This window comes from Ictalurus furcatus, chromosome 20 (genome assembly GCF_023375685.1).
Source record: "Ictalurus furcatus strain D&B chromosome 20, Billie_1.0, whole genome shotgun sequence".
Lineage (NCBI taxonomy): Eukaryota > Metazoa > Chordata > Actinopteri > Siluriformes > Ictaluridae > Ictalurus > Ictalurus furcatus.
This window is the reverse complement of record NC_071274.1, coordinates 23,747,508-23,762,090: the sequence shown is the minus strand read 5'-3', so window position 1 is coordinate 23,762,090 and position 14,583 is coordinate 23,747,508. Positions and strand designations below refer to the sequence as shown.

The window sequence follows — 14,583 nt, the reverse complement described above, 5'->3', positions numbered from 1 at the left end:
TCTCCTGTAACTTGCTAGGCAAATGCAAAAAAAAAGGATGTGAGGGTGTATCTCAGTAATGCATCCATGTATCATAACAAAAATTTATACGTATCTTCAGGACCATGCCTTGAATGTACCCAAGAAGTTTTGTGACTCGCCACCTTGTGGTTAAGAACTGTAACAACTTTCATATTTTAAGATAATTCTCTGGAGTATGCTTAAGTGAACACACACCAACATCTGAAATTCAAGTGTACTTCCTGTTGACTATCTTGGATTTTGTCAAAATCTGTTTTTCTGCTAAAAATTATGTCCAATCAACAGCAAATTTGGCATGCATAATATTCAGACCTGGACAAAGTTATCAAAAGAACTTTGAACATTCCAAAAGTTTTTCCTGTGCCAGAGAATTTGACGACAATGCTGCCAAAAAGGAAATGAGGCTGTATCTCAGCAGCAACTTTGCACACTGACACAAATCATAGTATACACTTCAGGACCATGCCCTTAGGCTATGCAGCAAATTTTGTGACAACACCACCTACTGGTCAAAAGTTACAATAACATGCCAAAAATGCTTCCATCTAACTATATTTGCTACTCCTCCAAATTTTGGTCTAAACAAAAGTTATAAAAGGAACTCTGATATTCAAAACCGTTACAGACTCGCAAATGTATGAGTCACTGTGTTTACCCCACACATGTCTGTATTATAGCTCTAGATGATGATGTCATTCTGTCCTCACCACCATGAGGTCACCGGGCCCCCATAAGCACCCTCTGACTCTGTGCTGTAAAATAAATGTACATATAACTCATTGTCTCCTGTGGACTAGCATCCCATCCAGGGTGTATCCCTGCCTCATGGCCAGATTCCCAGGATGAACTCCAGATCCACCTCCACCACCCTGAACAGCATAAAGCGCTTACTGAACATGAACATGAAGATTAAACTCAGTGAGTTGTTTTTATTGCATTAATAGGAATATCAGTCACGTTGCTGTATTTAAAACATCTTGTGTTTAGTCATTAAAACATCTTAAAAGAATCAAATCAAATGATGGTGAAAATTCATGATTTTGTAAATTGATTAATTGGTGAGTTTTTTCCTAACAGATAATCAGATAATCAAATTTTGATGGGATCACAGATTAAAGTAATACACATGACCACTTAGCTCCGCCCACCAGGTGGCAGTGTTTCAGCTTCAATCTGGGACATTTATTATATTATTGGTGTTAAACAGCATCCTGGTATGTGCAGCCTCATATCCATCACCAAACTCCCAACCACATTCTGACGTGTACCACTGATGGTCACATGACACTGTAATATCACGGGACGTGAACATGGCTACACACACACACACACACTGTGCTTTCAGAGCAGCAGGAGTTTAAAAATCCTACAATATGATAATGACTTCAGTAATTATGCCTTGATTTTAAACTTTCTCACTTCTGGGACTAATCCTGTACTAGTCTTGTGTTCATCCAATGAAATACTCTCTAGAATATATATGACCTGTCCTCACCTGTCCTCACAGGCATGTCTTTCTCTACAGTAGCAGCTCGTTAGCAGTAAACATGGTTCATCTGTGTGTTTATGGATCTTCCTGCTCACTATTCCTTTTTCCAGCCATCGCTTGCTGGAAAATAAATCATTGATGATCCAGTGCAATGGAAAGTGCTATTTCACCACTGAGGAGATGAAACACTGAATAATTTGAGCTTGGACAAAGAATTATGCCAGAAAAAGTCTAATTCTTCTGATGTTCTGAAGAGGAAATCCACAGGATCTGGTGTGTGACTTGATCTGAGCAGTAGAGGTCACTATCTAAAACCACATAGGGTGCTGGACGGACTGTGCATGGGGAATCTGAGCCACAGATCAGTTCTGGTATGTGGTGGCTCGGTTTCAGGTGCTGGATCTCAAATCAGCAAGTGATGTCAGAACGAAGTGGAGTGAGAACCCAGCCATGAGGAACTCCTGTACTAAATTATCCAGCTTCTATGTAGGATCTATCCTGGAGATATGATCATCTTCATTATTTTAAACTTTCACAGCAGAAAAATCATCACTATATTAAACAGAGAGAATTAATATTATTATTATTATTATTATTATTATTATTATTATTATTATTATCGTACTTATGAGTTTTTATGTTTTATTTTAAGGTTTGTTCTGGTGCTTTGGTGAACTACATACAATAACATCAATACACACTGTTACACCCAGGAAGCTACAAAAGTATAAATGTGTGGGTGCTTGGGTGAGGGAGTTAGGGGAGTGCTTCATGCTCTTGCATTGAAAGAGTTGTGACCTTTGAACTGTGTCACGTGATCAGGATGGTCAGGGGTGGGGTTAGAGTGTAACATACACACAGCAGTTACACATCAAAAACACAGATACACACACACACACACACACTTTTCACATGAACAGCCTGCAGCATGAGACAGTTTTTGAGAGAGAAAAGAGAAAGAATCTGACACACCTGTTCTTTCTTTGTGTTTCAGGTCACTCACACACACACACATTGGGAGAGGCTTGGAATTTTACAGGGTTTGGCATAGAGAGAGAGAGAGAGAGTAAGACAGTGAGACAGTGAGACAGGGGAACCGGTAGAGGAGGAGGTGAGACTGACAGAGTGAGACAGGAAGAACAGATTTACTGACTCATGACTCAGGCAGGAGAGCAGAGACACACGGACAACACCGACACGTAAACATAGACAGAGAAAGAGACAAGTGAGGACTGTGGAAAGGTGGCCATTTAACACACACACCAAGTAACAGGTAACTAACAGCAGAAAGAGAGTGTGTGTGTGTGTGTGTATGTGTGTGTGTGTGAATGTGGGTATGTGTTGCTAAGATGTGTGTTAAAATTTGTGTATAGCGTATGTATAGTTTATTTAATGGTGTGTAAAGGGTGTGTATTGTGTGTATATGTATAGTGTGTATTGTGTGTATAGCATACTGTATGTACGATGGGCCTCATTTATCCATTTTTTAGTAAACTTGTTTGTAAATGTTTGCGTAAACCAACCCAAAATTTCTCATTTACAATAGTTTCTGAAAGAAACTTGTGTGTGTGTGTGTGTGTGTGTGTGTGTGTGTGTGTGTGTATGTGTTGACAAATGCCAATCACCCGTAAATTACTTAATTATTTAATAATATATAAGAAGAAGAAGAAGAAGAAGAAGAAACGAGCACTAAATCCTCCTTTAACTGAGGTGTTTGTTTATGGCCTATGGCTCTGTGCAGACAGACAGACTGACAGACAGACTGACAGACAGACTGACTGACAGACAGACTGACAGACAGACTGACAGACAGACTGACAGACAGACTGACAGACAGACTGACAGACAGACTGACAGACAGACTGACAGACAGACTGGCCCGTCCTCCATTTATACACCACCATTACTTTTGTCATAACTGAATGATAACTTTTAATTGTCGGTATTTAGGGGCGAGTGTTGGTTCACTTTCTTTATTTTTTATATTCTTTAATTAAAGCCAATAAAATAAAACGACTGGTTTTGACTAAATGTTCTGGATGGAGCTCTTAGTCCCTGACCGAGTGATCTCGCAGGAGGATGTGCTTTTGATTGAGACTCCAAAGCTCTTCTATAAGTGGATAAGGTCATCTGCTAAACGTTGTAAACATAATAAAATAAACAATTTAAACTCCACAGTATATTCCAAATATGAAAGTGCAGTAATCCATGCAGATTATGGGAAGTTATATAATTAAATTTTAGTAATTGCACAGATGAGGAAAACAATTACGATTATTTTTTTTAAATAGTTCCTCATTCACTGAAAAGAATTTCAGGTTATGCCACTCTGACAACACAACATACAAAGTGCTTCTGAATCATTTTTTGATGCCAGTGCAGCACACAGGTGTTGATTTTAACTTTTGATTTTAGACCGCAGTCAAGCAAGCCACGATAGAAACCGGAGTGCATGTAAATATGGCGGTCTACAGTAACTGCCCTTTGACTGAGGGAAAAAATACTGATGCGTCAGTTTTAGTGCTATAACTACATCTATAACCGTACACTACAGATATGCTGTTAATCCTGGATCGTGTGAAAATGTTGAGCAGTGGTGTACTATGGGTCATTTCAGTATTTTTTTCCAAGTTCACAACAAGGAAACAAGGCTCGGGGTTAGGGTTAACTCGGAGAAATTGAAAACCTGGGGTTAGGATTAGTGTTAGAGAAATTGTAGAGAAATTAAAAACCTGCTTGTGCACAAACTGTAACTGCAAAGAACTGAACTAATTAATTAAATTATGATGAAGTCATAAATATCATAATCCCGTCAACACTCTGGAAAATGTCCAGGTAAATGTGAGTAGACTACAAGATCCCAAAATACATAATTGCTTGAACCGTATAATGCTTCAGTGTGTTTCCATAAATTCACTTTTTAACAGAAATTGTGTTGAAAATTGTATACAGGACATGCACTATCGATGGAGCAGTGATATGATCCTATGATACATTAACACATTAATCCCTGTGTTACATCACTGACATTGTGGCATAAACATTTATCACATGATCTACTGTCATGTTGTCTTGTTTCTGTATATCACACTGTCGTGTTTGCATAAATACCATGAGTTGCTGTAACGTATGAAGACCCAACAGCGACGTGTTAAACTTCACTAATTGCTCTACAGATAGTATGACAGATTACATGACTGCTAGTAAAATATGTTGTACGTGTGTCATGCTGTCAGCAGTTTTGGGTTCAGGCAGTCTCCTGTCCGTCAGAACGTGGAGTGATGCTGCGCGTCAGGTTGCAGTGTTTCAGCTTCAAACTAACATTAGATATGACAGCATAACAAAAAGAGAGTTTAGTTCAGTCAACAAACCTGAAGTGAACACGTGAGCATGAGGGGGCGACAGCATCCAATCATCTGTGAACCCTCCAGATCTACTCCTTTATCTAACACAAAAGCTATTGCGAAAAAGCTTGAGTAAACAAATATGTTTTCAGCCTGGACTTAAACACTGAGACTGTGTCTGAGTCCCAAACACTAACTGGAAGACTGTTCCATAACTGTGGGGCTCTATAAGAGAAAGCTCTTCCCCCTGATGTAGCCTTCGCTATTCCAGGTACCAACAAATATCCTGCACCTTTTGATGGAAGTAGACGTGGCGGATCATAAAAGACCAAAAGTTTGCTCAGGTACTGTGGCACGAGACCATTCAGTGCTTTATAGGTCAATAGTAGTATTTTATAATCAATGCGAGATTTCACTGGGAGCCATTGCAGTGTGGATAAGATCGGGGTGATGTGGTCGTATCTTCTGGTTCTAGTTAGGACTCTAGCAGCTGCATTCTGGACTAACTGGAGTTTGTTTATGCTCCTACTGGAACATCCAGACAGTAAGGCATTACAGTAATCTAGTCTACAGGTGACGAATGCATGAAGTAATTTTTCTGCATTGTGTAGTGACATTATATTTCTTATCTTAGCAGTATTTGTATGTTTAATGTATGAGACTTGAGTGTAGTTTTTAGGGAGTGCAATCATTAGGCTGTCCAACTGAGACCATCCACAGCCATCTTCAGAGTATCAATGTGGTGCCATCCACGGCAATCTCATGACAAACTTTTGGCTATCCATATGGGGGCAGCAAGTGAAGGAGGCTCATCAGGTAGCAGGAGTATCATGTACCTCGACAAGGGGAGAGAGAGAGAGAGAGAGAGAGAGAGAGAGCGAGAGAGAGAACAGAGTATAAAGTTTGGTCTCATCATGTATTGGTTTAAGTACATTGTGTGCAAGAGGGGACTCTGGCAAGATGAACTATGCACAAAATGTTCATTATATTTGTGTGTATTTAAACTTCACAGTGTAATCTGTAAATAAATATGCAGTAATACATGTAAATGTTAAGATTCAAAGTCAATTAATCGAGTTTATATTAATTAGTCTTCTTATGAAGGCTTGGTGGTTAGCACGTTCGCCTCACACCTTCAGGGTTGAGGGTTCGATTCCTACCGCGGCCCTATGTGTGCGGAGTTTGAATGTTCTCCCTGTGCTTCAGGGTTTCCTCCAGGTACGCCGGTTTCCTCCTCCAGTCCAAAGATGTGCATTGGACATGATTGGCATGTCCAAAAGTGTCAGTAGTGTGTGAATGAGTATGGGAGTGTGCCCTGCAATGAATTGGCACCTTGTCCAGGGTGTCCCCCGCCTTGTGCCCCATGCCCCCTGGTTCCCCGTGACCCAGTAAGGATAAGCGGTACCAAAAATGGATGGATGGATGGATAGTCCTCTTATATGTAAATTTACTCATACACAGGAGCACAAGTAGGAAATTATTTTTTGTCAAATTATGGGGTTTTCATGAATACACAATTTCTTGTGTGAATGGTCCTACAAACAATTTATGAACAAATCCAGTTTAATAAATGAGGCCCAGTGTGTGTAGTGTGTACAGTGTGTAGTGTATATAGTGTGTACAGTGTGTAGTGTGTACAGTGTATAGTGTGTACAGTGTGTAGTGTGTACAGTGTATAGTGTGTACAGTGTGTATGTAGTATGTAGTGTACATAGTGTGTAGTGTGTATAGTGTGCACAGTATGTAGTGTGTAGTATGTAGTTTATATAGTGTGTACAGTGTGTGTAGTATGTAGTGTATATAGTGTATAGTGTGTAGTGTGTGTAGTGTGTAGTGTATATAGTCTGTACAGTGTGTAGTGAATATAGTGTGTACAGTGTGGAGTGTGTACAGTGTGTGTAGTATGTAGTGTATATAGTGTATAGTGTGTAGTGTGTGTGTGTAGTGTGTAGTGTATATAGTCTGTACAGTGTGTAGTGAATATAGTGTGTACAGTGTGTACAGTGTGTAGTGTGTGTAGTGTGTACAGTGTGTAGTGTGTACAGTACAGTGGATATGAAACGTTTAAGGTTTTGGAAAAAATGTAAACCAAGATAAATCATGTCAGATCTTTTCACACCTTTTAATGTGATATAGCAACCAATACAATTCAAGTGAAATACAAAGAGAAATGTTTTAGGGGAGAAAAAAATTTACAATAGCCTGGTTGCATAAGTATGCACACCCCTTAAGTAATACTTTGTTAAAGCACCTTTTGCTTGTAATACAGCATTCAGTGTTTTTGAGTCTGCCAACTTATCACATCTTCATTTAGCAATTTTCCACTCTTCCTTTCAAAAATGCAGATTTTTTGCAAATTGCAGTGAGGGGATCTCCTGTGCACAGCGCTCTTCAATTCAATTCAATTTTATTTGTATAGCTTTTTTTAACAATGGTAATTGTCACAAAGCAGCTTTACAGAAATATATCAATTTAGTATATAAATGAAAAATTTATAGCCAGAGGAGACGGTGGTGAGGAAAAACTCCCTGAGACGATATGAGGAAGAAACCTTGAGAGGAACCAGACTCAGAAGACAACCCGTCCTCATCTGGGTGACACCGGATTGTGCGATTATAAATAAATGCACCCCTTCTATAAATGTGCTAATACTACATGCTCAAATAGTGCAGTTGTGTAACTTGGAGCTTGTGAGCTTATGAGCAATTTATGATTATGAGCATTAGCGTTTCACCAATCAGCCATAACATTAAAACCACTGACAGGTGACGTGAATAACATGAATTATCTCGTTACAGTGGCACCTGTCAAGGGGTGGGATTTATTAGGCAGCAGGTGAACAGTCAGTTCTCGAAGTTGATGTGCTGGAAGCAGGAAAAATGGGCAAGTGTAAGGATCTGAGCGACTTTGACAAGGGCCAGATTGTGATGTCTAGACGAAGGTCAGAGAATCTCCAAAACAGTAGGTCTCGTGGGATATTCCTGTATGCAGTGGTTAGTACGTACCAAAAGTGGTCCAAGGAAGCACAACCAATGAACCAGCAACAGGGTCATGAGCTCCCAAGGCTCATCGATGTGCATGGTGAGCAAAGGCTAGCCCATCTAGTCCGATCCCACAGAAGAGCTACTGTAGTACAAATGGCACCAGGATGCATTATGGGAAAAAGGCGAGCCGGTGGAGGCAGTGTGATGCTCTGGGCAATGTTCTGCTGGGAAACCTTGGGTCCTGGTATTCATGTGGATGTTACTTTGACACGTACCACCTACCTAAACATTGTTTCAGACCAAGTACACCCCTTCATGGTAACGATATTCCCTAATATCAGTGGCCTCATTCAGCAGGATAATGCTCCCTGACACACTGCAAACATTGTTCAGGAACAGTTTGAGGAACATGACAAAGAGTTCAAGGTGTTGATTCGGCCTCTAAATTCCCAGATCTCAATCCGATCGAGCATCTGTGGGATGTTCTGGACAAACAAGTCCAATCTATGGAGGCCCCACCTCACAACTTACAGGACTTAAAGGATCTGCTGCTAACGTCTTGGTGCCAGATACCACAGCACACCTTCAGAGGTCTTGTGGAGTCCATGCCTCGACGGCTCAGGGTGGTTTTGGTGGCACAAGTGGGACGTGCACAATATTAGGTAGGTGGTTTTAATGTTATGGCTGATTGGTGTATTTCTGAATTCATTATAGTTTTAACATGAAGTATATTTTGTTGAAGTTATAAACTGTTCAATGATGGAGAATGATGGAAACTTGAATGCAAAACATTTCATAGCAGTTGCAGTCCTGAGTCACCTTTATGGATTTTAAGTGGCACTAGCCACAGTATTCTCATTGATCTTTAGACTGTCCATGTAGGGCCATCCTTAGGAGCTGCGAGAGGTTTTCAGGTGATGAGAACTCCAACCAGAAATAGGGCATCAGGATGGAACAGGCAGGTCTACAAAGCAGAAGTGGTCAGGATCACTGGTACCTCAGGAGTAGCATGTGTAGCTCAACAGAGAGTGACAGAGAGTGAAAGAGAGAGAGTGAAAGAGAGAGAGTGAAAGAGAGAGAGTGAGAGAGAGAGAGAGAGAGAGAGAAACATAGATTATGAGGTATGCTCATTTGATAGGATTTAGATCTAGGCTATGACTGGGCCATTCCAGAACATTGATCTTCTGAAGCTGTTGACTTTGTGCTTTGGATCGTTATCATACTGGAACTTTAAATTGAATGTTGAATGGAATTGAAAGTTGAAAATGATTCTTCAGCTGTCTAAAAATTTTGTTCCAAAATAGATTGGTATTTGGAGCTATCCATGATTCACTGTATCTTGACTGGAGCCCCAGTCCCAGCTGAAGAGAAGCTGCCCCATAGCGTGATGCTGCCACCACCATGCTTCACCATGGGTTTGGTGTTCTTTGGGTGATAAGCTGTCTTGTTTTTGCACCAAACATACCTTTTAGAATTATGCCCAAAAAGCTCTACTTTGTTCTCATCAGACTGTAACACATTTTACCACATGGTTTGGGACATGTGAAGAATATGAGAGATTGTTGTCACATGTAGAGAGTAATCAGTACTTGCCAGATGTTCCTGCAGCTCCTTTAATGTTGCTGTAGGTCTCTTGGCAGCCTCCCCGGTAAATTTTATTCTTGTCCTTTCATCTATTCTGGAGGGACGTCCTATTCTTTTTAAATACTTTTTCTTTTTTTCCCCTAAAACATTTTTAAGTGGATGTTGTTGATTGCTACATCACATTAAAGGTGGAACAAGATCGAACATGATTTGTCTTGGTTTCATTTTTACATCACAGAAACCTGCAAATATAACAGGGGTGTGTAAACTTTTTATATCCACTATATATGTATGGTTTGTGTATAGTATGGACAGTGTATATAGTGTGTAAAGCATGGGTATAGTGTGTGTTTGTGTGTGTGTGTGTGTGTGTGTGTGTGTGTGTGTGTGTGTGTGTAGTGTTTGTCATCTGTGTGTGTATAAGTGTATAAGTTTGTGTGTGTGTGTGTGTGTATTTGTGTGTATAGTGTTTGTCATCTGTGTGTGTGTATAAGAGTATAAATTTGTGTGTGTAAATCTTAAACATCTGTGTGTGTATAAGTGTATAAATTTGTGTGTGTGTATCAGATGGAGTTAATGCCATTCAGTTCTCAGAGCCAGTGATGCCCTCAGGGTTTGAGGGCAGCGCCATGGCAATTGCTGCCCTGTTCCGCAAGTGGGGTCAGAAAACTCCCCCTACAGCAACCCTTCCCCATCACTGTGACAATGAGGATGACGATGATGAAGATCGGTTGAACACACAGGCGCCAATAAGACGCAACTCTCGTTTTTACCGCTCCATGAGGAAGAAAAGACATGCCCAAGGCCAGGCCCAAGAGCAAGACAGTGAAAGTATGTTAAACTTTATATTATTATTATTATTATTATTATTATTATTATTATCATCATCATCATCATCATCATTATTATATTACTATTGTCTGTGTAGTACAGTTACACACACTCACTATAATCACACACTCACTATAATCACACACACACTATAATCACACACATACTATAATCACACACACTCACTATAGTCACACACACACTATAATCACACACTCACTATAATCACACACACACTATAATCACACACACACTATAATCACACACACTCACTATAATCACACACACTCACTATAGTCACACACACACTATAATCACACACTCACTATAATCACACACACACTATAATCACACACACACTATAATCACACACACTCACTATAATCACACACACTCACTATAGTCACACACACACTATAATCACACACTCACTATAATCACACACACACTATAATCACACACACTCACTATAGTCACACACTCACTATAATCACACACACTCACTATAATCACACACACACACTATAATCACACACACTCACTATAGTCACACACACACTATAATCACACACTCACTATAATCACACACACTCACTATAGTCACACACACACTATAATCACACACTCACTATAATCACACACACTCACACTATAATCACACACACTCACTATAGTCACACACACACTATAATCACACACACACTATAATCACACACACACTATAATCACACACACTCACTATAATCACACACACACTATAATCACACACACACTATAATCACACACACTCACTATAGTCACACACACACTATAATCACACACTCACTATAATCACATACACACTATAATCACACACACTCACTATAGTCACACACACACACTATAATCACACACACACTATAATCACACACACACACTATAATCACACACTTACTATAATCACACACACACTATAATCACACACACTCAGTATAGTCACACACACACACTATAATCACACACACACTATAATCACACACACTCACTATAATCACACACACACTATAATCACACACACTCACTATAGTCACACACACACACTATAATCACACACTCACTATAATCACACACACACTATAATCACACACACTCACTATAGTCACACACACACACTATAATCACACACTCACTATAGTCACACACACACACTATAGTCACACACACTCACTATAGTCACACACACACTATAATCACACACACACTATAGTCACACACACTCACTATAGTCACACACTCACTATAGTCACACACACACTATAATCACACACTCGCTATAATCACACACTCACTATAATCACACTAATCACACACACACTATAATCACACACTATAATCACACACTCACTATAATCACACACTATAATCACACACTCACTATAATCACACACACACTATAATCACACACTCACTATAATCACACACTCACTATAATCACACACACACTATAATCACACACACACACTATAATCACACACTCAGTATAATCACACACACACTATAATCACACACTCACTATAATCACACACTCACTATAATCACACACACACTATAATCACACACTGCCTGTCTCACCTTTATGAATATGTAATGAACTGATATAATGAGGAATACCTGCAAATATATATATATATATATATATATATATATATATATATATATATACATGATCCATTTATTAAGCATTAGCTGTGATTAATATGCTAACTGCTATTTAGCCTAGCTGATTATCTAGTTACTGAGTATGTTAGTATTTCAAATTCATGACAATACTCTGCTCGTTAATGTTCCCTCATCAACTCTGTTTTACATTTACTTTCTGCAGCACTTTTATGATTTTAAAAGCACAGAATATTCATTTTGATCATTTCTACAAGAGCAGTACTTCCTGTCTGTCTCTCTCTTTGTCTGTCTCTGTTTCTCTCTCTCTCTCACACACACACACACACACACCATCCTGTTTCCCCTCTATAAAACTCGAAACAGTCCAAACCAGATGAACAAGTTTAATTGTTTTGTGTTTGGGTGGTGTGTGTGTGTGTGTGTGTGTGTGTGTGTGTGTGTGTGTGTGTACATGCATGCGCGTGTGTGTTCTCTTATTATTAGTAACTGTTCACACCCAGTTTTTATGTAAAACTGAAAAAGTGTGGGAAGTGTGTTCATGCTCATTAGTGAGTTTACTGTAACACTCCAATCTTCTGTTCTGATTTACAAAATGATCACATCATATTCAGATATTTATAACCACAGAGGAGCTTGTGCATTAATCACATTCAGAACAGACTTTATTTATGTGACTCTTGACACACATTCAGGTCTTTAGGTGACTATGACTGTGTCAGGGGGAATGAGGACACCAGCAGCAGCTTTCAACAGAACCATTTGGTCCTTTTTATTTATATAACATTTTACTGGATCCATTTTTAGCACTTGATTTAGAAAACTAAATAAAACACACAGTGTTTCTGTTGTCTGTACGTTCACGGTCAAGTCCACTGTCATCTCTCTCTTAGTGTCAGTGCTCTATCACAGGTTCACCAGCTGCTCACTGCAACACAACGCAACTCAAAAGAGCGCAGCATCAACAATAACTAACAATAGTGTGTGTGTGTGTGTGTGTGTGTGCATGTGTGTTGAAGTGGTAGTGACCAACAATGGGTCATAATAATACAACAGCCGAGGTGTCGTCACATGTAAACCATACACATTCAGATTTGTCCTGTGTGTGAGTGTGTGTGTGTGTGTGTGTGAGTGTGTGTGAGTGTGTGTGAGTGTGTGTGTGTGTGTGTGTGTGTGTGTGTGTGTGTGTGTAATTCTGCCACGTGTTTTATGAGGTCTTTTAGCTGATTTGAGATTTAAGTCCAAAGTTTATAGAACACACACACACACACACACACACACACACACAGGCAATCTATAGGGGAGGTTGAATAAGTTTACTTCCTTGTTAAAGTAAATCATCCATAAAATGATAAAATAGTTAATCAGTAATAAAATGTTCTGAATCACCTTCAGTATATTTTTAACTTTCTCACTGATGGAACGTTGCAGAACGTAAATTCATCAGCATCCGTAATCCTCCAGTCCCCTAATGGTGCTACCCTTTCAAGGCTTGTCTACATGGAGCTTATTTGGAAACCTGTGTTCTACATGGAACCTTTAAGGATTCCCTCAAGAAGAACAAATGAAAGCCCCTTTAAGGTTCTAGATGAAATGTTTGTTCCTGAGTGTGTTAAAGCTGTGTTTCATTGTGTTCTAGTTTCTTTTCCTCTGTCTATAAATATATATCTTTCTCTCTCTTTCTATTTCTCTGTCAGTTTAAATATGTCATGTTTTTCTCACTCTCTTTCTGTCTGTCTCTCAGACCCACTTAATTATATAATCACACCCACCTGAAGGACATTATACAACATCTCACTGTTACAGACTGAGAGAATTAACCCAGAGAAATGAAGTGTCTCCTACCTATAGTCCCTTTTCCTCCATGTCTCCAAGTATCTAATCCCCTAGCACCCTGTCCCCTTGTCTCTGAGTCCCCTTATTCCTACATCTCCACGTCCCCCAAACCCATATTCTATCAGTCCTACATCCTGATGTTATTTTACTTTATTTTTACATCTAGCTCTATCTCACTTCCTGGTTCAGCACTAACCCCTGCCCTTTTTCCATAGGCCCCACCCACTCACCCAGAGCACCACGTGACACCAGCAGGACCAGAGCTGCAATCAGATCTCCAAACACACACACACAACGGTGAGAAAACAGAGAGTGGCAGACAGGTAGAGAGACAGGAACAGGGAGAGAGAAAGACAGCTGCTGCCCCCTACTGGAACCAGCGAGAATTACACACACACACACACATTTGAAATGAAGGTCAGCTTGCATAATCACTGTGTGTTTGTGTTTATTTTTTATTCAGCCCTCCATCGCCTCCACATTATGGAGCGGCGTTGCCAAGCAACGGGAGGACCAGAGAAGGTGGAGCTTCCCCTCGGTCGCCGTTAGAGACAAGAGATTGGCGGCTCAGAGGAGAGATGGAGGAGCTGAGCACACACATGAGCCGAGCCTGCAGCGTGCAGGACAATGATACACACACTCACACACACACACACCACATGGTCAGCGCACACAACAACACACACAGGTAAGAGGTGCAGTCTGTGTGTGTGTGTGTGTCTGTGTGTGTGTGTTTCTACACACAGTAAGAACTTTTGATTGTTGTTCAGAATGGTGACAAGCGGAGAGACGGCACGGGAGAACTTCAGCCACAGTTTAAACATCGTGAAGAATATTG

The 14,583-nt window shown here is 40.0% G+C and overlaps 1 protein-coding gene across 1 annotated transcript in view; it reads left to right on the top strand.

Moving 5' to 3' along the window:
* The first annotated feature begins 2,588 nt into the window (after positions 1-2,588).
* The window catches only part of ngef (neuronal guanine nucleotide exchange factor), a 20,787-nt gene continuing 8,792 nt past the window's right edge, over positions 2,589-14,583 (top strand). The window contains exons 1-5 of the mRNA XM_053651696.1: positions 2,589-2,783; positions 9,990-10,253; positions 13,961-14,042; positions 14,209-14,433; positions 14,516-14,583. Of these exons, the coding sequence (XP_053507671.1) occupies positions 10,025-10,253; positions 13,961-14,042; positions 14,209-14,433; positions 14,516-14,583 (604 nt within the window). The 5' untranslated portion in view covers positions 2,589-2,783; positions 9,990-10,024. The remainder of the gene's footprint in view (positions 2,784-9,989; positions 10,254-13,960; positions 14,043-14,208; positions 14,434-14,515) is intronic.